Genomic DNA, 22,925 nt, shown 5'->3' with positions numbered 1-22,925 from the left:
ATGAGGATCTTCATGGATTTATACAACCAAACACAGAGGGCAGAATTTATCTTCCTGCCATTCTCCAGCCTTCGGAGCCACCAGGTCCACCTTTTCTTGGTATTCCTGGCTGCCTATTTGGTCACCCTGCTGGGCAACTTCATGATCATCATCTTAATTCTCCTGGATTCCCGTCTCCACACTCCCATGTACTTCTTCCTCAGCCAGCTCTCCTGCTTGGATATCTGCCTTTCTTCTGTGGTGGTACCAAAGATCCTGGTGAACCTCCTATGCCAGCAGCACACAATCTCCTACAACCAGTGCCTGGCACAAGCCTTCTTCCTGATTGGCTTTGCGGGATGTGAGCCGGCACTGCTGGCCGTCATGGCCTATGATCGCTATGCCGCCATCTGCCAACCTTTGCACTATGCCCACCTGATGAGGGGCAAGGTCTGCATCCAGATGTCCGTGGCCATCTGGCTCTGGGGCTTCCTGGACTCAGCCATCCACGTTGCTCTGGCCTCCAGGTTGGAGTTTTGCAGAAACAACAATGTTCCTCACATCTTTTGTGATGTTCCCCCATTACTGAAAATCGCCTGCAGTGATACCTGGGTCAATGAATTGACCAATCACATCACCAGCATCTTTGTAGGCCTCGGTCCCTTCCTCTTCATCATCCTGTCCTACTTTTTAATTTTGGTCTCTATTTTGAAGATTCGTTCTAACACCGGCAGGCACAAAGCCTTCTCCACTTGTGCATCACACATTGCTGTGGTAACCCTCTGCATTGGAAATGGATACTTGAACTACAACCAGCCCAGTGCTGGCTACTCCATAGAAACTGACACTCTAATCTCCACATCATTTTGCATCGTCACCCCCATGCTGAACCCCTTAATCTACAGCCTTCGCAACAAGGAGGTGAAGGCGGCCCTGAGGAAGCTTCTCAGCTGCTGGAAGACAGCGTGGTATTGATTTTTAAGGGGGAAGAGCAGAGGTGGTTTGCTCCCAGTTTGACCCGGTTCAGCCAAACCGGTAGTGGTGGTGGTGGGAAGCTCTGCCCATCCGCCCAGATGCTTCTGCGCATGAGTGCACGAGCACGAGCGAACCAGTAGTAAACTGGTTAGCAACCCACCACTGGGGCAGAGAGGATGCTAAACTTCATGTCTCTGACTTTAGGAAGGATAAAAGAGAACTTGGACAGAAGGACTTTCTCGAGGCACTGTTGTTTCCATGAGAAAAAACTATGGCAGTTGTTGTAAAACATGAGATATTGGACTTTGCATCCTAATGAAAACTCCTTTGACTCCAGCATTCTGTCTTCTACATCCGAGGCCCCTGAACTTTTGGGCACCAGAGACTGGTTCCCTTCTAGTCCCTTCTCTCTAATATTGTCATCTAATGGAAGCCTTTTTCATGCCCTATTTTCAATCCCCATTCCTTCTCAACTCTTCTTGCTGACTTTCCGCAGGTTTTTACGCTCTTAGCCTTCCCTAAACCTTTGAAGACCTTTCCCCCCAAGTGCTGAGATAAAGTTGGATAATTGAACATCAGTTGGTTGACTTGCCAGCAGGATTTTGTTGTTTTCAATGTTTTAATGTGTTCTGCTTTCTAGTTTTAATACGGTTTTAGCCATTACTTTAGGTTTAATCGAGAGCTTTCCAGAGTTGGTTAGAAGACGGGTGATTATGTGCATGTTTCAAATAAATAAATAAAAAATAAAGAGCATAAGTTGAAATCCCTGTGTGACTATTTCCTGCATTTCCTTCACAATCTTCACTCACTCTGAAGTCCTTCCAGGCACCTTCACAAGTTCTCCACTCTCAGGCAGGGAGAAGAATATTTTCCCCAGGTGATGGATTTCACAAAAGTAGTCTCAAACTTGGATACTGCATAAGAGTCTTATTATCACAAAGTCCAGCTGGGCATCGTTAAATGTCATCATAAAAGAGTGTCATAGCTGTAGGAGAGAGACAGGCCAAGCTAGGGGAAGGAATGAAACCTGGAATTGATCTGGAGTCCTATGTGGGCACAAAAACCTATAGTCCCTTGAATGCTGTTGAACACCGTCTGGTCTCACCGAGATGCAAACCATCGGACTGAGAAGAAACTTGTGTGCTGTTGTTTTTAACCATCCAGCCACGTCTGACTCTTGATGACTTTATAGACAAGTAGACTCAAGCAACGAAACATCTAACTGAACTCTTCCCCTGTGAGTCTGGTTGTTTGCAACTGACATAGCTGTGGTCCAAAACAACAACAGAGAACACACAGCATAAAACAAATTTAAGTGATAAAATAGCAGGAAAACTGAGATATGAACCACAGTGCTGAAATAGATATTAATGCCACGTGTGTGGTCTACTCTTCAGTTAAAAAGGGTGCAACAAGTGACAATCCACAAGGAAGATCAAGGCTCCCCAAATTGTCTTCCTGCTTCTTTCCATGCAAATCACAAGATTCGGACACTAGAATTGCCAGTAGACAATATTAGATTTGGGCAGCACCAAAGACTAAGCCATACTATTGGAAAAATGAAGCTTCCCCTGTGGATGAAAATATAATTAGAAAAATATTAGATTGTGCGGAGATGGATAGATGAACATTAAAAATAAAAGACAAGGAAGACATAGATTTTTTTTTACAACATGGCACTTATTTTATCAGTGGCTAGATAAACGAGGTTGAAATTAGAACATAAAATATTACTGTTATGTGAAAGTAAATGATGAAAGATTATTATTACATACAAGCAAGTATAATAATTATGATTATTATTGCTATTATTACTAGCACAGTTATTATTATTTTATAAAAGTGAATTGACACAGACAATAGACTGTTGAGTAAGCACTTGTATAATAATGGAAAAAATGTATAAATAATTTTTTAAAAAGACTCCTTTGCATCTATTCTATGAGGACAACAGGGAGTTTATCAAGGCCAGAAAAAGCTGTGGAGGTAGAAGAACTTACAGGGAATCAGGTCTTCCCAATTCACCTTTCTGTTTCCATTTCCACTAATGATCCTAGAAACAAGGTACTCAATTGCCATAGAAGATACAAGAAGATTCAGTGCTAGGTAGATCCTGCACCAAAGACTAATTCAACTAGGGCAGATGGCCAGATGTCCCTCCAGCTGTTCTTCACAGGAACAGAAGCAGGCTTGCTGCTGGCTCTCATGGCCTCTGGCCACCTCTGGCCACTTGGTTGCATTTGCAAGACTTGCACTCCTCCAATCTTTTGAGTTGAAAGTTATCTTGGGATAACTCAATGGTGAAATTCACATTTTTTTTACTACCGGCTTGGTGGGTGTAATGTGGCAGGTGTGGCAGGGGGAGGATGCTGCAAAATCCCAATTCCCTCCCCACTCTGGGGCCAGCCAGAGGTAGTATTTGCCGGTTCTCTGAACTACTCAAAATTTCCGCTACTGGTTCTCCAGAACCTGTCAGAACCTGCTGGATTTCAACCCTGGGATAACTGATGGGGACCACCTGGCTCTTGGGCTTCCTTGGTTATGCTCCTCATGCTGTTTTGAATTCTGGCTTGGTCTTCTTATCAGATTCCTTAGGTAATCTCTGCCAAAGCAATGTATCTGGGGAGAAGGGCAGTAAAAGCTTGTGGATGGAATTAAGCTCATCATCCGCTTAAAGTCATTACATTGCCCCCAAAGGTCAAAGTACCCACCCATCCCTTGAATTTCATTGACCCTTTACTGGTACCAATTTGGCGATGACCTTCAGTTGTCTAGATTCTTATGTATAGGCTTGAACATTAAATGTTGTTTTTAAACATTATTATTTATTCATACACTTTCTCTTTACATACGTAAGTGCTTTGTGAACAGCATGTTGTCTGGGTTAATTTGCTTATATAATATTATTTTTCCAGATCCCAGTTTCTACCTCTGTTGTCTAACCATTTGTAAAACAAGTCCCATGTTCTAAAATAGGCAGTCCTTTTTTCCCCTTTTATCTTCAGTGTCAGTTTGTCCATCTCTGCAGTCTGATATTTTTTGGATTATTGCTTCTTCTGTAGGTGTTTCCTCATTTTTCTACTGCTGTGCAAAGGAACATTAAATGTTTGAAATGCAATGTAACACAGGATCTTGATCCGTTGCACCTGGCATTAACCTAGATGACTAAATTGGCACCAGTTAATGGTCAGTGAAATTCAAGGCAGTTGGACTGGGAACCTTTGTGGCAACATAATGACTCTAAGCTGACCAGACGCTTAACCCCACCCCTAGTTCTGCCCCCTCTTCTCCTACGACAGATTGTTTTATCTTTTGATAAAGACCATGCGAGGGCTGGAACTTACAAGCAATAAATCCATTCATTCAGCACCGTGGTAACTTCAGGTGGTTACTGAATAAATGTCATACGAGGGCAGAAGTGCCATTCAGCAGGTTCTGACCAGTTCTGGAGAACCGGTAGTGGAAATTTTGAGTATTTTGAGAACTGGCAAATATCACCTCTGGCTGGCCCCGCCCCATCTATTCTCTGCCTCCCGAGTGCCAGCTGATCCGGAGGAAATGGGGATTTTGCAGTATCCTTCCCTTGCCACACCCACCAAGCCATGCCCACAGAACCGGTAGTAAATTTGTTTGAATCCCACCATTCTGAGGACTACAATCTCCTAGAAGAGGGTGGGAGATTTTAAAAAGCCTTGCTTTTTGTTTTTTAAATGTTTTTGGAATCAGTTCTAGATCACCAGCTAAAAGCAAATGAGGCAACTTATTTCAGGTTTCCGGAAATGATTCGTCTACTTTTTCTTCCCTGTTTCTCGCCATCCCCTGAATCTTGCGCAAGAAAACTCTCTTGGACCTGCTAAGAAGTCCCAGAGAAGTCAACTTTGTCCCCAAGGATCTCTGCTGTCTGCCCACCCACCCCAGCTCTACTCCCTGCAGGAGCCCAGGCAGGAAAGCTGCCAGGCTGTTCTGTTCTAAGGATGAAGGTCCAAACCCCTCCCTTCCTGCTCTCTTGGCAGACCGTTGGCTGTGAGTTCATTGCATCCAAGCCCAACCCTGGGAGAACTTGGGGAGAAGATGACTCTGCTTCATCCACAGCCGGTCTTTGCAGGTGGCATAAACAGCAAAGGTGAGCTGCTTTGTGGTCCATCAAGGATTCTCCTTCTGTTCATGATGGGGTGGCTTTGGGGAGATATCAGGAATGGAATATTCAACCCTGGAATCTCCTTTTAGGGAATCTCAGAGGTGGCCAAGTCCTTCTGCAATTTTTTTTGCATAATTTTTATTTATTTATTTTTATTACTACTTCAAAGCCTCTTTACAAACAGATTGTTGACCAGGTTTTTCCCCCTCTTTACATTTTCTCTTATACATAATTAATTTTACATCATATCATTTCTAATTTCGGCCCCATATTTTAATTTCTTAACAAATAAACATAATCGTTTTTCTCTCTTCCATCAATAATATACCAACTTTGTCATTTCATTTTCCAGTTGTTATTTCTAGTTTTATATGTAGCATACACCATCAAATTTCATTTTAATATGACAAGCTTTTCACTTAATTGGTTATCCACACTTAACCAGGTCCTTCTGCTTGAGACTCACAATAAACTATAATTTGTAATCAACACCAGTCCAGCATCTGCCCTCTTTCTTAGCTTTATCTGCTGCTGCAAACATGGACTTCAATTTGACAAAACAGCTCCTTGGTTGAAAGTTAGGAGCCAGAAACGTACAGGTAGACATTCCAGCTTCTTTTGTTATGGGCAGACAAGGAAGCTACTGAGGAGGTTACAGATTCAAGATAGTCAACCCACATAATCTGCATGCAATCTAAGTCAACTAATGGTTGCATATTGTTATTGCAGATAAAGGAAAATGTATTTGTTTGCTCAGAGTTGAAATGAAAGGTTCTCAATGATCTTGAGCTTCATTGTTTCTTGCAGATGTTTTATGACACAAATGATATTAGCTAGTTTGGGTTGAAGCAAGCCATGAAAGACCAGAAGATGTGGAGAGACCTGGCCCATAGAATACCCAAAAGTCAGACACGGCTGAATGAATAACATCAGCATCAGTTTGGGTAATGAAACATCTCCAAGAAAACAAACAAGCTCAGAGAGCACAAAGGACCCTTCATGTTGATATTAGTTATCGTAACAAGATGGAATCTCCATGTTCAGACAAATATTGTGTATCAACCTAATATTTCATGAGGAACATGAAAAGGAAGGCTTTGCTTTTGAGTTTGCAAGAGATAGTATCTTCAAAGACATCTCCATCTACTTGGAAAGCTCTCCTGAAGCACGTCTAGAAACCAAAGGCAGCACGCTGTCTTCCTGATCCCAAAATCTCTTGGTCTCTTTTCCATGTATCAATCATTTTCTTTTTTTTTAAAATTTTTTATTTTATTTTTTCTTTGAAAGAGACAAAACAACACATACAGAGCAAGAGCAAGGAGGGGGAAAAAAGAAAAAAAACACAATTTCATCAAGCATGTCGTTTGGTTACAAGTTTTTGTACAACGGTTTTTACAATTAGGAATAAAGTCACTGATTATCCATTAAACATAGTTAAATATTTCATTGAGCATTGTGTGTTCAAGTTACCATTAATATTCTTTCATTTGTGGCAACCCTTATTTCTTTACCTCCATAATTATCTACTAAGTAACCATAAGTCTTTATTAAAATTATATCACCAATCTCCAAAAAATAAGAATAAAGATTAAGTAAAAAAAATTTTTTTTCATTAATTCATATAAGGCATTTCTACTTTCCATTAACCATAAAATTTCCAATCATCCACAACTCCGAGTATAATTTTCCCTTATTATTTGTCAATCCATGTGGTCATTAAGTATTTCAGTCTATATTTATATCCATTATTCATTACATCATCATTACTCCATTTTATATTATAAAGTAGTCACCAGCTACAATCATACCTAACAATTTAGATCATCTCACTCTTATGTATTAAATACATTATTATTCTTATATTGTATAAGTAAGTAGTCTATTTCATAGCTAAAGCTTAACACATATAAAAAGAGAGAAAAGAAAGGAATTTTTTTTTCACAACATTAAGTATAGCTTTCTATTAATTATTACATATAAGATAAGATGGAGGGGAAAAAAGAAAATTCATTTCCAGGTTTTTTTATCCAACCATTGATAAAACAAATCCCATACTTTATAGAATTGCTCATCCTCTAGTTCTCTAATTTCAAATGTAAGTTTACTCATTTCAGCACAGTCCATTATTTTCCGAACAGTTTCTTCCTCTGTTGGTACTTTCTCATTTTTCCAGTTTTTAGCAAATACAATTCTAGCAGCTGTTAACACATTTATGATCAAATATTTCAAGTCCTTATTGTATATTTCTGGTATTATTCCCAATAGAAAAAGTTCTGGTTTCAAATCTATATGTTTATGTATCATTTTCTCCAACCACATGTGTATTTTAGTCCAGTATCCAATCATTTTCTGAAATGCAGGGAAAGGATCAGGTTCTGCTCTGCTAGTTCCCCATCTCAAATCTATTTTGTTATTTTCATTTTTTTTCAAATATATACAGCTTCCCAACTGACAGAATATATTAAAAATGCAATGTTAAAATTCACAGTTTAAATCACCCCCCCCAATGACAATCGGATCAAGAAAGCCACTTGATGGGCTCTGAGTGGGAACCCCAGGCCCAATGGCAAAACCTTGTCTTCAAGATCTTCTGAAACTGTAATAAGTTGGGAGTCAATCTGACCTCTGGGAAAATGAAATTCTGAAGGGTCAGGATTTAACACATTTTCCTCGGCTGTTAATTCTAATTTCTTCCTTTGCTCAATTTTCTCTTCTCAGCTAACACTTCTTCTCCTCTCGTGGATTCCCACAACCAAACACAGAGGACAGAATTTATCTTCCTGGCATTCTCCAGACTTCAGGAGCACAGGGTCCAACTTTTCTTGGTGTTCCTGGCTGCCTATTTGGCCACGCTGATGGGCAACCTCATGTTCATAACCCTGGTTCTCCTGGATTCCTGCCTTCACACCCCCATGTACTTCTTCCTCAGCCAGCTCTCCTGCTTGGATATCTGCCTTTCTTCTGTGGTGGTACCAAAGATCTTGGTGAACTTCCTACGCCAGCAGCACACCATCTCCTACAACCAGTGCCTGGCACAAGCCTTCTTCCTGATTGGCTTTGCGGGCTGTGAGCCAACTCTGCTGGCCGTCATGGCCTATGACCGCTACGCTGCCATCTGCCAACCTTTGTACTATGCCCACCTGATGAGGGGCAAGTTATGCGTCCAGCTATCTGTGGCCATCTGGCTCTGGGGCTTCCTGGACTCAGCCATCCACGTTGCTCTGGCCTCCAGGTTAGAGTTTTGTGGAAACAACAATGTTCCTCACATCTTTTGTGATGTTCCCCCCTTACTGAAAATCACCTGTAGTGATACCTGGGCCAACGAATTGACCAATCACATCACCAGTATCTTTGTGGGCCTCGGTCCCTTCCTCTTCATCATCCTCTCCTACTTCTACATTTTGGCCTCTATTCTCCAGATTCACTCCAACAGCGGAAGACACAAAGCCTTCTCTACTTGTGCATCACACATTGCTGTTGTTTTGGTCTCTCTCGGAAATGCCTTTGTGAACTACAACCAGCCCAGTGCTGGCTACTCTCTAAAGGTGGACACCTTGATCTCCACATCATTTTGCATCGTCACCCCCATGCTGAACCCCTTGATCTACAGCCTCCGCAACAAGGAGGTGAAGGGGGCCATGAAGAAGGTTCTCAACTCCTGGAAGATTGCATAGCATTCGTTTGAGGGAGGTATTGCTGAACGCCATGTGTTTTTGTCTTCAATAATTATAAATATTGTGCATGAACTGTAGGGTAGAAGGGCTTTCTCAAAAGGCACCTGCGATGCATTTCCATAAGTAAAAACTTTGGCAGTTGTTGTAAGAACATGAGAACTTGGACTTTGCAATTTAATGAAAATTCAGTGCCTCCAGCATGTTGTGTCCTACGCAGCCAATATAGTTTGTCAAGCAACCTGCAATTAAATGCAACACCTCTTGCCTAGCTTACATTCCCCTGCCCCAGAGTAATGACGACCTCCAAAATAGCATTCAGACGAAGAATAAGACATTTGGATAGTCAAAAGGCCAATGTGGGAAATAAAATATGGACATGGTAGAAGCCAAGAATAACAGAACCCTCAACCTTAGGTGTGAACAGAACAGAATAGCAGAGTTGGAAGGGGCCTTGGAGGTCTTCCAATCCAACCTTCTTCTCAGGCAGGAGATTCTCTCCCATTCCAGACAAATGATTGTCCGATCTCTTCTTTAAAAACATCCAATGTTGGAGCATTCATAATTCTGGAGGCAAGTTGTTCCACTGATTAATTGTTTTAACTATCAGGAAATTTCTCCTCAGCTCTAAGTTTCTTCTCTCCTTGATTAGTATCCATCTGTTGCTTCTTGCCCGTCTTCAAATGCCTTGGAGAATAGGTTGACACCCCCCCCCCATTCCTTGTAGCAGCCCCTCAAATATTAGAAGACTACTATCATGTCACCTTCTTTTCATTAAACCAGACATACCAAATTCCGGCAAGCATTCTTCATATGTTTTAACCTCTTCATATGTTTTAGAATGTGTATATATATTCTACATGGCTGGGTCATATTGAAGGGATTGCCCACTAGGAGGACTCCAAGATCCCTCTCCCAGTTACTACAGTTGAGCCAGGTTTCCCCTAATCTGTATCTGTGCATTTGGTTTTTCGTGCTTTAAGTAGAAACTTTAGTTTTCTCCAAAACGAATTTCATTTCGCAGAGCTTGGAAGACCTGGATTTCTCCCCAAACTCCAGGTCCCTTAACCTTCCATAAAGCTTTGAAGACATTTTCCCAGAAGAGCTGAGACAAAATTGGATAATTGAACATCAGATGTTTGACTGGGCACCAAGTCTTGTTGCTTTTAAAATTTTAATGTGTTTAGTTTTATAGTTTTAATGCAGTTTAATATATTTTTAAACTTCTGATTGGCAGCTGTCCAGAGTTGGTTAGAAGATGTTATGTAAATGTTTCAAATAAATAAATAATAAGACATAAATAGTGTACAAGTATGCCTGTAATATTGAAATCCCTGTGTGATGATTTCCTGTGTTCCTTTCACAATCTTTGCTCAGTCTGAGGGGTTTCCAGGTGCTGCACAAGGTCTCCATGCTGTGTAGAAGAGGAATGCATTTCACAAAACTCGTCTTATTCTTGGGTACATGAGTAAGCGGACGTGGAGTCTGGTTATCACACAGGTCCACCTAGGCATCATTAAATCTCATCATAATAGCAATAGCACTTAGATTTATATACCGCTTCACAGTGCTTTGCAGCCCTCTCCAAGTAGTTTACAGAGTCTGCATCTTGTCCTCAATAATCTGGGTCCTCATTTTACTGACCTCAGAAGGACGGAAGACTGAATCAACCTTGAGCCATTCAGGATCAAACTGCTGGCAGTTGGCAGAGTCAGCCTGCAATGCTGCATTCTAAGCACTGTGCCATCATAACTTCCTTCCTTCCTTCCTTCCTTCCTTCCTTCCTTCCTTCCTTCCTTCCTTCCTTCCTTCCTTCCTTCCTTCCTTCCTTCCTTCCTTCCTGCCTGCCTGCCTGCCTGCCTGCCTGCCTGCCTGCCTGTCTGCCTGCCTGCCTGCCTGCCTGCCTGCTATTCCCACTTAGCAACAGCCCTGAGACTTATATACCGCTTCACAGTGCTTTTACATCCCTCTCTGAGCAGTTTACAGAGTCAGCTTCTTCCCCCCCCCCCCCCCCAACAATCTGGATCCTCATTTGACCCACTTTGGAAGGATGGAAGGCTGAGTCAGGATTGAACTCCTGGCAGTGGGCAGAATCAGCCTGCAATACTGCATTTTAACCACTGCGCCACCATGGCTCTAATAAACTGTCATAGCTGAGTTCCAAAACAACAAGAAAAAAAATAAAGTTTAAAACAAGTTTAGTTGATAAAATAGCAGGGTAGGAAAACTGAGATGTGCAAAGCAAAGCTGACTGGTGGGGTCCAGCAAGATGGGCTTCTCTGCCATTGCCCCCACACTGTGGAATACCCCCCCCCCCCCGAGGTGAGGCTGGCCCTCATTGTTCTGGAATTGCAGAAAGGTTTAAAACATGGCTCTGCAGCCTGGCTTAGGGTGCACAGATGATCACACAGCCATGAGGGTGATTAGCACCCTGAAATTGTGCCCCACTGCCATTAAATTGATTTTAAAATTTTAGACACTGTTTTCATGCTTTTATTTTTTTACAGGAGGGGGGAGGGAAGGCATTGGAATGGAAGAGAAATGAAGAATGAATGTCAGCCGGCTGAAAGCCTGAGACAGACCCGGCACTACAAGGTCATTCAGGTGGGAAAGTCCAAGATCACTCCCAAAACACAGTGAATGCAAATGATTGGTGAACAATGGACAACAGGAGGTACAGTGGACAAAGGGAAAGCTTACTTATGCTGTTTTCACGGGAAAATGTTAGAGCTGGTTTTTCTACTTCTGTAACCACATGGAATCTTCAGTAAAGTTAGAATCTTGGTGGAAACAAAATGTCTTAAGAGTTTCTTTTTGTGTCTAAACTTGTGGGATGGTTGACAGTCTGTCTGTGAAGGAGATGGGCAGTTCTCAAATATAATCAATCAATCAATCAATCATTCAATCAATCAGCACCACTGTCAGATTCGGGTGAATGTCTGTGTTCCAAATAGCATCCAAAAGTAAATCAGAATCCAAGGCAAAGTATTGCTCAAAGTTCCAATTTATTAAGAGAGCCATGTTGGCACATCTGGGAAAACCCGAATCTGAAAGCTTCCCAGTTTTCCCCACCCAGTTGAAAGTTCAAGATCTTGCCCCCACCCCACCCACAAGTCCATCCCATGGTCCAATCTCCCACTGCCATGCTGGTAGCTTCCACCCATCCTGTTCCGGCCAGGTGCAGAGACAAAGGATGACCTTGGCTTTCTAGAAAGAATTTTGTTATGGCTGTATATCACCCAACTCCGTATAATTCCCCCTCCCATTTTCCCACAATAGAAAATGCATAGTAGAATAATAGAAAGTGTGGCAGGCCAAAGATCCAAAAGAAAAAAATGGCTGCAGGCCTGACAACTTCTGTAACTTCAAAGACTGGCTGAACAAATAATTATCATACTTGAGAGGGAGGAAAACTTTAAAATGCCTTGCCTAAAAAAAATCTTCTGAAGTCATTTCTAGAGCCCCAGCTAAAAGCAAATGAGACAATTGATTTCAATTCAGATCTGGAAATGTTTCTTCGGCTTTTTCATCTCCGTTTCTCCCCATCTCTTGAATCTGACACAAGAAAACTGCGCTGCATCCTCTAACAAGTCCCAGAGAAGCCAGTATTGCCCCAGAGGGGTGTCTGCTGTCTGCCCTCCCAGCTCCACTCTCCGCAGGATCCCATGCAGGGATATTCAGAGGTCCATATGCCAAGTCATAATTTCCCCCAAGAGCATCACATGCCATGAATAATGCAAGGAAGAATGAGACTAGCTCTGTTCTAAGGATGAACTTCCAAACACCTCCCTTCCTGCTCTCTGGGCAGAGTGTTGGCTCTCACTTCATTGCATTGGAGCCCAACTCTGGGAGAACCTGGGGAGAGGATGAGCCTGTTTCAGCTCCATGTGGTCTTCTGCAGGTGGGATAACCAGCAAAGGTGAGCTGCTTTGTGGTCCATGAAGGATTATCCTTCCATTTATGGTGGGGTGGCATTGTAAGGAGATTTTGACCCTTAAGAGGGAGGAAGCAGGAATATTCATCTATGGGATTGTAGAGGTGGCCAAGTCCTTCTGCTTAAGACTTATATTTGACTACAGTTTGGAATTGCTACCAATCCAGCCACTCCCATCCTTCTTAGGTTGAACTGCTACTCCAAATGTGGAGAATGAGTGAACAAAACAGCTCTCTGGGTAAGAGCTAGGAGCTGGAAACTTACAGATATATATATACCAGCTTCTTTTGTTATAGGAGAGGCAAGGGAACTTGAGGGGATCTAGATTCAAGATAATTAAACCAACATCTTCATGGAATACAAGTCAACTATGGATCATACGTTGATATTTGTCATGGTTGCAAGGTAGAATCCCCACCTTAGACATGATGTACATCAACATAATTTTGATGAGGAACATAAAGAGGAAGATGTTTCTTTAGGTTTGCAAGAGGTGTCTTCAAAAAGGCTCCTTTACTCTAACATCTCCATCTACTTGGAAAGCTCTCCTGAAGCACCTCTAGAAACCAAAGGCACCACATTGTCTTCCTGATCCCACAAATTTTGGGTCAAATTTCAACGTATCAGTTGCTTTCTGGGTTCCAGCAGGACAGTAGAAATGTGTTACAGTATTCAATCTGTTTCTAGCAAGACCACTTTCTTTGATAATCTCAGCGCATATCATGTGTTGATGGGATTCCCAATTTAAAAAGACTTTCATTTAGAGGAGGTGAGTGAACATCCTACCAAGACTTTAATGGCTTTAAGATGACAGGCAAGTTCTGTGTCAGGGACAGGACAAGATATCCAGAGGCATCATTTGGGCAGGGTTGAACCCTGAATGAATTAGAGAATTGACATGAGATAGAAAATATGGAAGGACAAAGACCACTGAGGTAGAGGAAGTATGAGAGCCATTCAATGTGCCTTTGTCAGATGCTCTTTGTTAATGCTGTCCTCAGCTTCAGCAACATGCTTTAAGGAACAAGGAATGGTGCAGCATAGGGAAAGGATAGTCAGACCTTTAACTTGGTGGATCTTCACAGCTTTCTCAAAAGCATTTTCTTTTTGTTGTTGCTGCCTTTTGGAGGTGGATAATTTACCAGGAAATGAGTAGATCCCATTGGAACATCAAAGCTATCCCATTAACAGGATCTTCTTTCCCCAATAAGTAATTTTGTCTATAATATGGCTCTGATATAAAACTGGAAGAGATGTTTGTCATAGTTTGCATACCAAATTCTTCCAAAATGAAGGGGGAGAATTAAGCTCTGCTCCTCTGGGTCTGGACACCCAAATTTTCTTGCATCTAATTCTAATCCAAATATTTTGAGGAATCAGGTCTTCCCTGAGTGGAGGGGATCCCTAAAATTTCATCCTCCACAGTCCCATGGAGACCTCAAATGATGACTTTGCAATTTTACTTCTGAAGGAGACTATATGTAGCTCAGGGTTGATGTGAGAGGTCCTTGGTGTTTGCTGAGGTTTGTTGTTTTGTTGCAGATGTTCCATGACCAAAATGAGGTAACACCATAATTGCTAGTGATGTGATATGATTAGCACTGATGATGTTACCTAGCTTGGGTCATGAAACATCCTGCAAGAAAACAATCAAGCTCAGAGATGTCCCAAAGGGGGCCTTTTTCTCCAACTGGACTTTGTAAATCCTTGAAGATGTTTGACTGAAGTGAAAGATTCCTCAAGGTCAGAGGGCACCAAAGACCCTCTATCCTTACTTCTTCCATTCATTTTCCAAGGACCATTGACTTTCTTTGTGTCTTCATATTCTTTTCTCTCTCTCTCAGCTGCACAATTTTTTTCTCCATGAATGCACAAAACCAAACACGAGTGACAGAATTCCTCTTCTTGGGTTTCTCCAACCTGCTGACCTACAAAGCCCACCTTTTCCTGGTGCTGCTTGCTGCCTATTTGGCCACCCTGATGAGCAACTTCATGATCCTAATCTTAATTCTCCTGGATTCCTGCCTCCACACCCCCATGTACTTCTTCCTCAGCCAGCTCTCCTGCTTGGATATCTGCCTTTCTTCTGTGGTGGTACCAAAGATCCTGGTGAACTTCCTACGCCAGCAATACACCATCTCCTACAACCAGTGCCTGGCACAAGCCTTCTTCCTGATTGGCTTTGCGGGATGTGAGTTGGCCCTGCTGGCCGTCATGGCCTATGATCGCTATGCTGCCATCTGCCAACCTTTGCACTATGCCCACCTGATGAGGGGCAAGGTTTGTATCCAGCTGTCTGTGGCCATTTGGCTCTGGGGCTTCCTACACTCGACCATCCACATTGCCTTGGCCTCTAGGTTGGACTTTTGTGGAAACAGCAATATTCCTCACATCTTTTGTGATGTTCCCCCATTACTGAAAATCGCCTGCAGTGATACCTGGGTCAACGAATTGGCCAATCACATCACCAGCATCTTTGTAGGTCTCAGCCCCTTCCTCTTCATCATCCTGTCCTATGTCTGTATTCTGACCTCCATTCTGCGAATTCGTTCCAACACCGGCAGGCGCAAAGCCTTCTCCACTTGTGCATCACACTTGAGTGTGGTAACTCTGTTTGTTGGTAATGGAAGTATGAATTACAACCAGCCCAGTGCTGGGTACTCTCTGGAGGTTGATGCTCTGATCTCCACCATGTTTTGCATCGTCACCCCCATGCTGAACCCTTTGATCTACACCCTCCATAACAGAGAGGTGAAGGGGGCCCTGAGGAAGATCTTCAACTGCTTGAAGAAAGCATAGCCTTCACATTTGGGAGGAAGGTTTCTTAAAACATAACTTTATTACTGTTTTATAGAACATAAAGATAAAACCTAAAAAACAGAAATGGCCAGAAAGAGGGATGGCTAGAAAGAATAAAGAGAAAGATTTTTATTTATTTATTTAGTTTGTCACTCATGTACAAGATAACAGGAATAAGAAAATAAACATGAATAAGAACACAGGAAATGGGTACAGTAGGACAGGGATGTTAGGCACGCTGATGCACTAATGTACGCCCCCTACTGACCTCTTGGGAGTTGGGTGAGGTCAACGGTAGACAGTCTAAGATTAAAGTTATGGGGGTTTGAGGATGTAACAATGGAGTCAGGTAGCGCATTCTAGACATTGATCACTTTGTTGCTGAAGTCCTATTTTCTGTAATTGAGTTTGTATCTATTGTGTTCTCGTGTATTATTGCGGTTGAAACTGAAGTAGTCATTGACAGGTAGGATATTGTAGTAGATAATTTTCTGTACTACGCTTAAGTCAGACCGTAAGTGGCATACTTCTAGGTTGTCCAAGTCCAACATTTCAAGCCTGGTGGCATAAGGGATTCTGTTGTGAGTAGAGGAGTGGAGGACTCTTCTCGTGAAATAACCCTGGACTCGCTCAATTGTGTTAATGTCCGATATACAGTGAGGATTCCAGACAGACGATCTGTATTCGAGGACTGGTCTAGCAAAGGTTTTGTACACCCTAGTTAGCAGTACAGTGTTACTGGAAAAGAAGCTTTGCAAGATTAGGTTAACAACTATGAATGCCTTTTTGGCAATGCTGTTGCAGTGAGCTCTAGCATTAAATCGTTTGATATGAGTACTCCAAGGTCCTTGACAGAATGGGGGTCGTCTGTGAGGTTGTATCCACCCAGCTTGTATTTGGTGCTCTGATTTTTTTTTTTTGCCAATGTGTAAGACAGAGCCTTTTTTGGTTGAGATTTGGAGTTGCCAATTGTTTGACCATTCAAACACATAGTCAAGGTCGTTTTGAAGGGCAACAGCATTGTAGGTGGTGTTGAATAGTTTTACGTCATCAGCGAAGAGGACACAGCTGCTTTTAAAGGTCATTTATGTAAAGAAGAAGATAGGGGTACAGAAAACAGCAGGATAAAAACAGCAATATAAAAAGAAAGTGACTTCCAACTTCTTTTACAAAGTTTATTTATTCAGCCCTTCATTTAGGACAACTTAGGACCACAACTGAGCTCAAAATTTCTGTGGCTAAGAAATAAGACAGTTGCCAGGTGAGTTTTGCCGCATTGTATGAGCTTTCTTGCCACAACTGTTAAGTGAGTCACTGAAGTTGTTAAGTTAAGTTGTTAACTGGCTTCCCCTCTGGTTTTGCTTCTCAGAAAGCCATAAAACCCCTGGCCACTGCAATGGTCATAAATATGAGTCAGTTACCAAGTGTCCAAATTCTGATCACATGATGGTGCAAGGCTGAAAAACACCCCTCACTTTTTCCAGTGCTGTTGTATCCTCAAAACAGTCACTAAGTGAATTGTTGTAAGTAAAGGACTACATGTAATATAGTATTTCAAATGGTCAATGGTTTTTACTAATCATCAAATCCATATGTCCTATTTTTTTACTTCTTATAAAAAGCTCACCAGTAATTTCCATTTAGTAGTAAATTTTGCCAATGTCTTTTCTCTATTAATTTTGCCATCTCTTCCAGTCCCATCCCTTTCACTAACCACTCGTCCATTGCCGTTATAGTAAAATCTTTACAATGTTGAGTATATAGGAATTTTATTGCCGTAACCAAATATAAGATTAATGTACCATATTTTTCCCCCAAAATTTTGTCCGTCAACCCCAATAAAAAATCTCTGGTCTAAATTGTATTTGAATTAATGTATATCTTTCTCAAGGAAGTTGTTTTGTTGACACTCCTAAGAAAAATGAAAGCTGCGCCTGTGGTAGAAGGATTTTCTAAAGGTGCTTGCAAAACATCTGCACGATTAAAAAAAAGGAGATTAATTATAAGAACATGAGTAGCTAGCCCTTGCATCTTTTTATAAAGTAATTTTATTTAAAGTTAAAATAGAAATAGAAATTAATGAAAAATAAAAGCAAAGCAAAGAAAGAAAAATTAGAAAGTGCAGAAAAGAGAACAAGGAAAAATAGTGATGGTGGTCTTATGTTCTCTTCATGAGGAGCTGGACTGCAAATCCAGAGTGCATGTGGGCTATCTCAAATCCTCTCTTAATCCAGGGAGGAAATACTGAAGAGCCGATCTATTCACCAGCTCTTCATTCTGCCAAAATTATCAACTTCACTTTTCATGTGACCCACCTATTCCAAGTAGCTGGCCTGGCTCAACTTTGATCTAACTATATCGCTCCTGACGGGTTTTTATTTGGGTATTTTAATTGTATTCAATTATTTAGGGGTTTCTAAACATTGTATTTTATTGTTTTTATTCATTAGCCGACCTCCTCCTTGTACATGTCTTGGTATATGTTTTTGTAATATGTATGTCTTGTCTATATATTTATTTCATATGTTTTATTGTACGCCGCCCCGAGTCCTTCGGGAGAGGGTGCGGCTAAGAAATAAATATTATTTATTATTATTATTATTATTATTATTATTATTATTATTATTATTATTATTATTATTATTATTATTATTATTATTATTATTATTATTATTATTATTATTATTATTATTATTATTATTATTATTATGTACCAATCTTCAGTCCACCATTTCTTCCTGAAAGTTTGAAGTAGTTTTTGTGGGGTAGGGTCAAATTCTACTCCTCCAAGAATTTATTTTCCTCATATGGGACTTTTCATCTGAATGACTCATGGACTCCAACATCCCATGTTTATCAAGATCCATTACGTGTCTCAAAAAACCTGCAAGCAAATGCCCTACGATTCTTCTAGAAGCCAGAAGCTGGTCTACCTATGTTGGAAGACAAGATACTTTTCCAGGATTGAAAGATATGGAAATGTATAACAGATGTCAAAGTTGTAAATTGCTCTGTCTTTCTCTTTGTCTTATCTCCTCCCTTTAATAGCTTCTTTGTCTCTTTCTCACGGATTCTCTGCAAATTAGGGATAAAAAGGGGACTGGGTGAAATGAGGAGTCAGCCTAGAATAGCTATAAATGGACTAAGTCCAACTCCCCACTCCCTTGACAGTTACTTATCTAACTCAACTGGTGTTGGCCACTATTGGAGAAGATTCCTATGCATAGACTTTTAGCAATAAATCTGTCAAATTGAACCTTTATGTGTGGACCTGGCATAACGCACCGGAGCCTTTTCAGCTTCAGGAGTGGCTGTGAGGAACACAGACAATTGGATGTGTTTTCTTTTGTCTTTTCCTCCTTGTTTGCTTCTGCCAGGGCTTCTTGATCCTTCTTTTCTTCCCCATTTTGGCTCCCTCTGAAGGGAATTCCCTTGAGGAGTTTTCATTCAGCCTTTTCCTGAGGTGATCTATATCAGTAGCGCTCCTGGCGGCCATATTGCCTCCCATTTCAACCTTTCGGTTTGATTGGCAGCTGGACCATTTATTTTTTTAATCTTTTCTCCTTGCCTGTTCCTTGCTGGATTTCTTTATCCTCCATTTTGTCTTCTTCTGAAGGGAATCTCAGAGAGATTTCATTCAGCTTCTTCCTGAGGAGGCCAGGCAGCCATCTTGTATTTCCTGTTTTTCTCCTAACATCTCAACCCTTCCATTTGATTGCAAGCTGGACCATTTATTTTCTTAATCTTTTCTCCATGTTTATTCCCAGGTGGGCTTCTTGACTCTTCTCTGCTTTCGACTCTTGCCTTCATCTGAGGGAAATTTTTCCCTCATGATGATTCTGAGGGAAGGAAGCTTGGCTATTTATTATTTATTTGTTTATTTGATTATCAAATTTATGTGCCACCCATCTCATCAATAATGCCATGTGCCCAGGCCTGGATGTGTTGGAGCCCCATTTTTTAGCTGTACTAATATTAATTATGATGATTTTCTCAGCTGCTGCATATATTTATTATTATACAGCTTTTAACTGTTTTAATAATTTTACAATTGCTCAGTGACCAGAGTCACTGGGTTAGATGGGCAGCTATAGAAATGAACCCATTAATTTCTAGTTAATTAATTAATTTTATATAGATTTCAAGTGTTTTGTTTTAGCACATTAATTAATTAATCAATTAAGTTTTGATTAATTAATTTCTAAAAATAAATAGATAAATGAATAAATGAATAAATAAATAAACTTCATTTACAGATTCAATATCTGCAGCCACCATTGTATTAGGGATGTATTTCAAGGCAATATTTTTAGCCTTTTAGCTAGGTTATGCAAATATAATTGTGCGACAAAACCTAAAAAAACTATTTACGGAAATTCTATTTATATAACCCACTATTTCCCCCGAGACATGGTATGCTCAGGGCATTGCAGACACATATCAAAGGATGTCCTTCTTCTTTCCAATTGTGTTTGGCTTCTCTTGTCCCCAAGCAATTCACAGATGAGAGAGTTTGGTCCCAGTGGATCCCTGCTGCTTTTACTCCCTGCAGGATCCCGAGCAGAAATATTCTCAACACACCAAGACACGTTTCCCCCATGAGCTTCACCTTCCATGGAAAATGCAGGTGCTGTGAGTGTTACTCCTGCTGTGAGAATGAGCTTCTAGACACCTTCCTTTCTGCTCTGTGGACAGTTTTGGCTCAGCTATCAGCATTCTCATTGTATCTGAATCCGATGGTGGGAAAACCTGGGGAGAGGTTGACTTTGCTTCAAGCACAGCTGGTTTTCTGCAGGTGTGATAACAGCCAATGTGAGCTGCTTTGTGGTCCATCCATCCAGCATCTTCTTTTGAGGAGAGATTGACATTGGGCCAGAGAAGGAATTGCTTGAGAAGGAATGCAAGATTCAACCCATTTAGAAGATCTCTGAAATAGCAAAGAACTTACCCTCTCTGCGGGGACAACAATTTTAACCATCAACAACCCGGACCTTTCTATTCTTCCTCTCCATCCTTCTCTAAAGATGATCTTTGACCAGCAAATTTGATCAAGTTGGCCCTTCAGAGCAGCACTCCAACTCAAAGCTGGGTGCAGGAAACACATGAAGATATAATTCTTTATTCTTTTTGTTACCTGGCAGGCAAGGGAGATGATGAGATTCAAAACAGGTCAACCCAAATGCATCTTCGTACAATATAATTAAATTATGGATACATATTAAGCATTATTAGTTTCCGTGGTCTACTGTTGGCTCTTGACCAGGGTAGCAAGAAGCTCCAGAGATAATATATAGTATATGAGTATAAAAATCCAAGGCTGCTTTTAGGCTTGTCAGAGGAAATTTGGAAGATGAGCCCTCTCCCTCACTCAATCTTTCAAGTAAATCCAGATCTACTAAAATATCTCTAAAAAGAACCCATTTGAAAATCTAAGATGTCCCATTAGAATGTCCTTCTCTAATCTGGTGACCCCCTGAAAGGTTGAAGGAAGATCTGCTCAACCAGCTGAGAGTTGTAAGACTAAATGTTTGGAAGAGGCAGGAGTAATGGGACGTGGGAATGAATGCGGGTGACGGGAGGAAGAGATGCAGCTTAGGGAACAATCAGATAAGAGATAGTAGATCCTGCAACTCAATGGTGGGCAGGAAAAGGAACAATTTATCAGGCTGTAAAAAGAGGCAGTGGGAGAATTGTACTTTCAGACTTGCAAGTTTCTATTAATTTAATAATAAAATTGAATTAGTTCACTTGGTCTTGTTTCCTATCTGATCTAGCAAGAAAGACCGACAGCAGGGCTGAAGGACTGCTACTTCCTCAGCAGAGTTTCTGGAACCAGTATTGTGGCTTCTTCTTCAAATAAGCCACTGGTCCTCTTTGTGGAGTATGCTTCTGATGCCAAACTGTGGAAGAGGGCTTGTGTGCTGAATGCACCAGAAATGCAGGGGGAGAATTAAGCTCTGCTCCTCCAGCTCTGCACCCCCACTTTAATCCATCTCACCCTGCAGGTAGTTCTCATTCAAAATACCACAAGCAATCCGTTTGTCTTTATGGGGAAGAGCTCACTAAAATTTCATCTCCACCATTCCACCCTCTCAAATAATTACTGTGTTATTCTCCCATCCATTTCTCAGGGTCCGTTCACACTCACTGCTTTCTTCAGAAGCATTTTTCTCTCTTCCCATTTTTCCCCCTTCATGGATTCCCACAACCAAACACGGGAGATGGAATTTGCCTTACAGGCATTCTCCATATTCCAGAGACACCACATCCACTTTTTCTTGGTGTTCCTGGCTGCCTATTTGGTCACCCTGCTGGGCAATTTCATGATCATAACCCTGGTTCTCCTGGATTCCCGTCTCCACACCCCCATGTACTTCTTCCTCAGCCAGCTCTCCTGTATAGATATCTGCCTTTCTTCTGTGGTGGTACCAAAGATTTTGGTGAGCCTTCTACGCCAGCAGCACACCATCTCCTACAATCAGTGCCTGGCACAAGCCTTCTTCCTGATTGGATTTGGGGGATGTGAGCCGGCACTTCTGGCTGTCATGGCCTATGACCGCTATGCCGCCATCTGCCAGCCTTTGCACTATGCCTACCTGATGAGGGGCAAGTTGTGCGTTCAGCTATCTGTGGCCATCTGGTTCTGGGGCTTCCTGGACTCAGCTATCTATGCTTCTCTGGCTTCCAGGTTGGATTTCTGTGGAAACCACCAGATTCTTCATATCTGGTGTGATATTCCTCCACTACTGAAAATTGCCTGCAGTGATATCCAGGTCAACAAATGGGCCAATCACATCACCAGCTTCTTGGTTGGCCTCGGTCCTTTCCTCTTCATCATCCTGTCCTATTTCTGTATTTTGGCCTCCATTCTCCGGATTCCTTCCAATACTGGCAGGCGCAAAGCCTTCTCCACTTGTGCCTCACACATTGCTGTGGTAACGCTTTATATTGGAAACGGGTTTCTGAACTACAACCAGCCAAGTTCTGGCTACTCCCTAGAAAGTGACACCCTGATTTCCATAATGTTTTGCATTGTCACCCCCATGCTGAACCCCTTAATCTACAGCCTCCGCAACAAGGAAGTGAAGGAAGCCAGGAGGAAGGTTTTCAATGGCTGGAGAGCAGCATTCTCTCCAGTTTGAGGTGCCTTTCTCTTTGAACCTCAAATTTGCATGTTCCCCCAAGGAAAATAAAAACTGGTGCACAAGAACCTGGGTGAAAAAACATTTTACAGATGTTTGCAAAATGTTCCTTTGAGAAAAGAACATGGGAGTTTTGTCATGACTACCTGAGCTTTGAGACAATGGAAGCCATGGATTTCATTACTCCAGGTTGTATCATGATCAATCAAATACCTTGTGGAACCTGCAAAAATATAATTCTCTAATCCTGGAATCCTCTTATAAGCAGGGACAAATGGCTTTGGACT

At 41.5% G+C, this 22,925-nt stretch overlaps 4 protein-coding genes across 4 annotated transcripts; all 4 read left to right on the top strand.

Moving 5' to 3' along the window:
* LOC309394948 (olfactory receptor 2F1-like) lies at nt 1-954 on the top strand (the record flags this gene model as incomplete). The annotated part of the gene is made up of 1 exon (XM_081958666.1): nt 1-954. One exon carries the CDS (start codon nt 1-3, stop codon nt 952-954), a length of 954 nt encoding a protein of 317 aa, XP_081814792.1.
* Nucleotides 955-5,025: 4,071 nt separating this feature from the next.
* LOC309394947 (olfactory receptor 5V1-like) lies at nt 5,026-8,766 on the top strand (the record flags this gene model as incomplete). The annotated part of the gene is made up of 2 exons (XM_081958665.1): nt 5,026-5,077; nt 7,811-8,766. The coding sequence occupies 2 exons, from the start codon at nt 5,026-5,028 to the stop codon at nt 8,764-8,766; spliced, it is 1,008 nt and encodes a 335-aa protein (XP_081814791.1).
* A 5,794-nt stretch (nt 8,767-14,560) lies between these two features.
* LOC309394946 (olfactory receptor 5V1-like) lies at nt 14,561-15,496 on the top strand (the record flags this gene model as incomplete). The annotated part of the gene is made up of 1 exon (XM_081958664.1): nt 14,561-15,496. The coding sequence occupies one exon, from the start codon at nt 14,561-14,563 to the stop codon at nt 15,494-15,496; it is 936 nt and encodes a 311-aa protein (XP_081814790.1).
* Nucleotides 15,497-21,717: 6,221 nt separating this feature from the next.
* Nucleotides 21,718-22,638, top strand: LOC309394945 (olfactory receptor 5V1-like; the record flags this gene model as incomplete). Its single annotated transcript, XM_081958663.1, has 1 exon — nt 21,718-22,638. The coding sequence occupies one exon, from the start codon at nt 21,718-21,720 to the stop codon at nt 22,636-22,638; it is 921 nt and encodes a 306-aa protein (XP_081814789.1).
* Between the last annotated feature and the right edge of the window lie 287 nt (nt 22,639-22,925).

The sequence above is a fragment of the Natrix helvetica genome (genome assembly GCF_964273705.1).
Source record: "Natrix helvetica genome assembly, chromosome: 6".
NCBI lineage: Eukaryota > Metazoa > Chordata > Lepidosauria > Squamata > Natricidae > Natrix > Natrix helvetica.
Note: the sequence above shows the minus strand (reverse complement) of the source record. Positions and strands in the feature narration are given on the sequence as shown.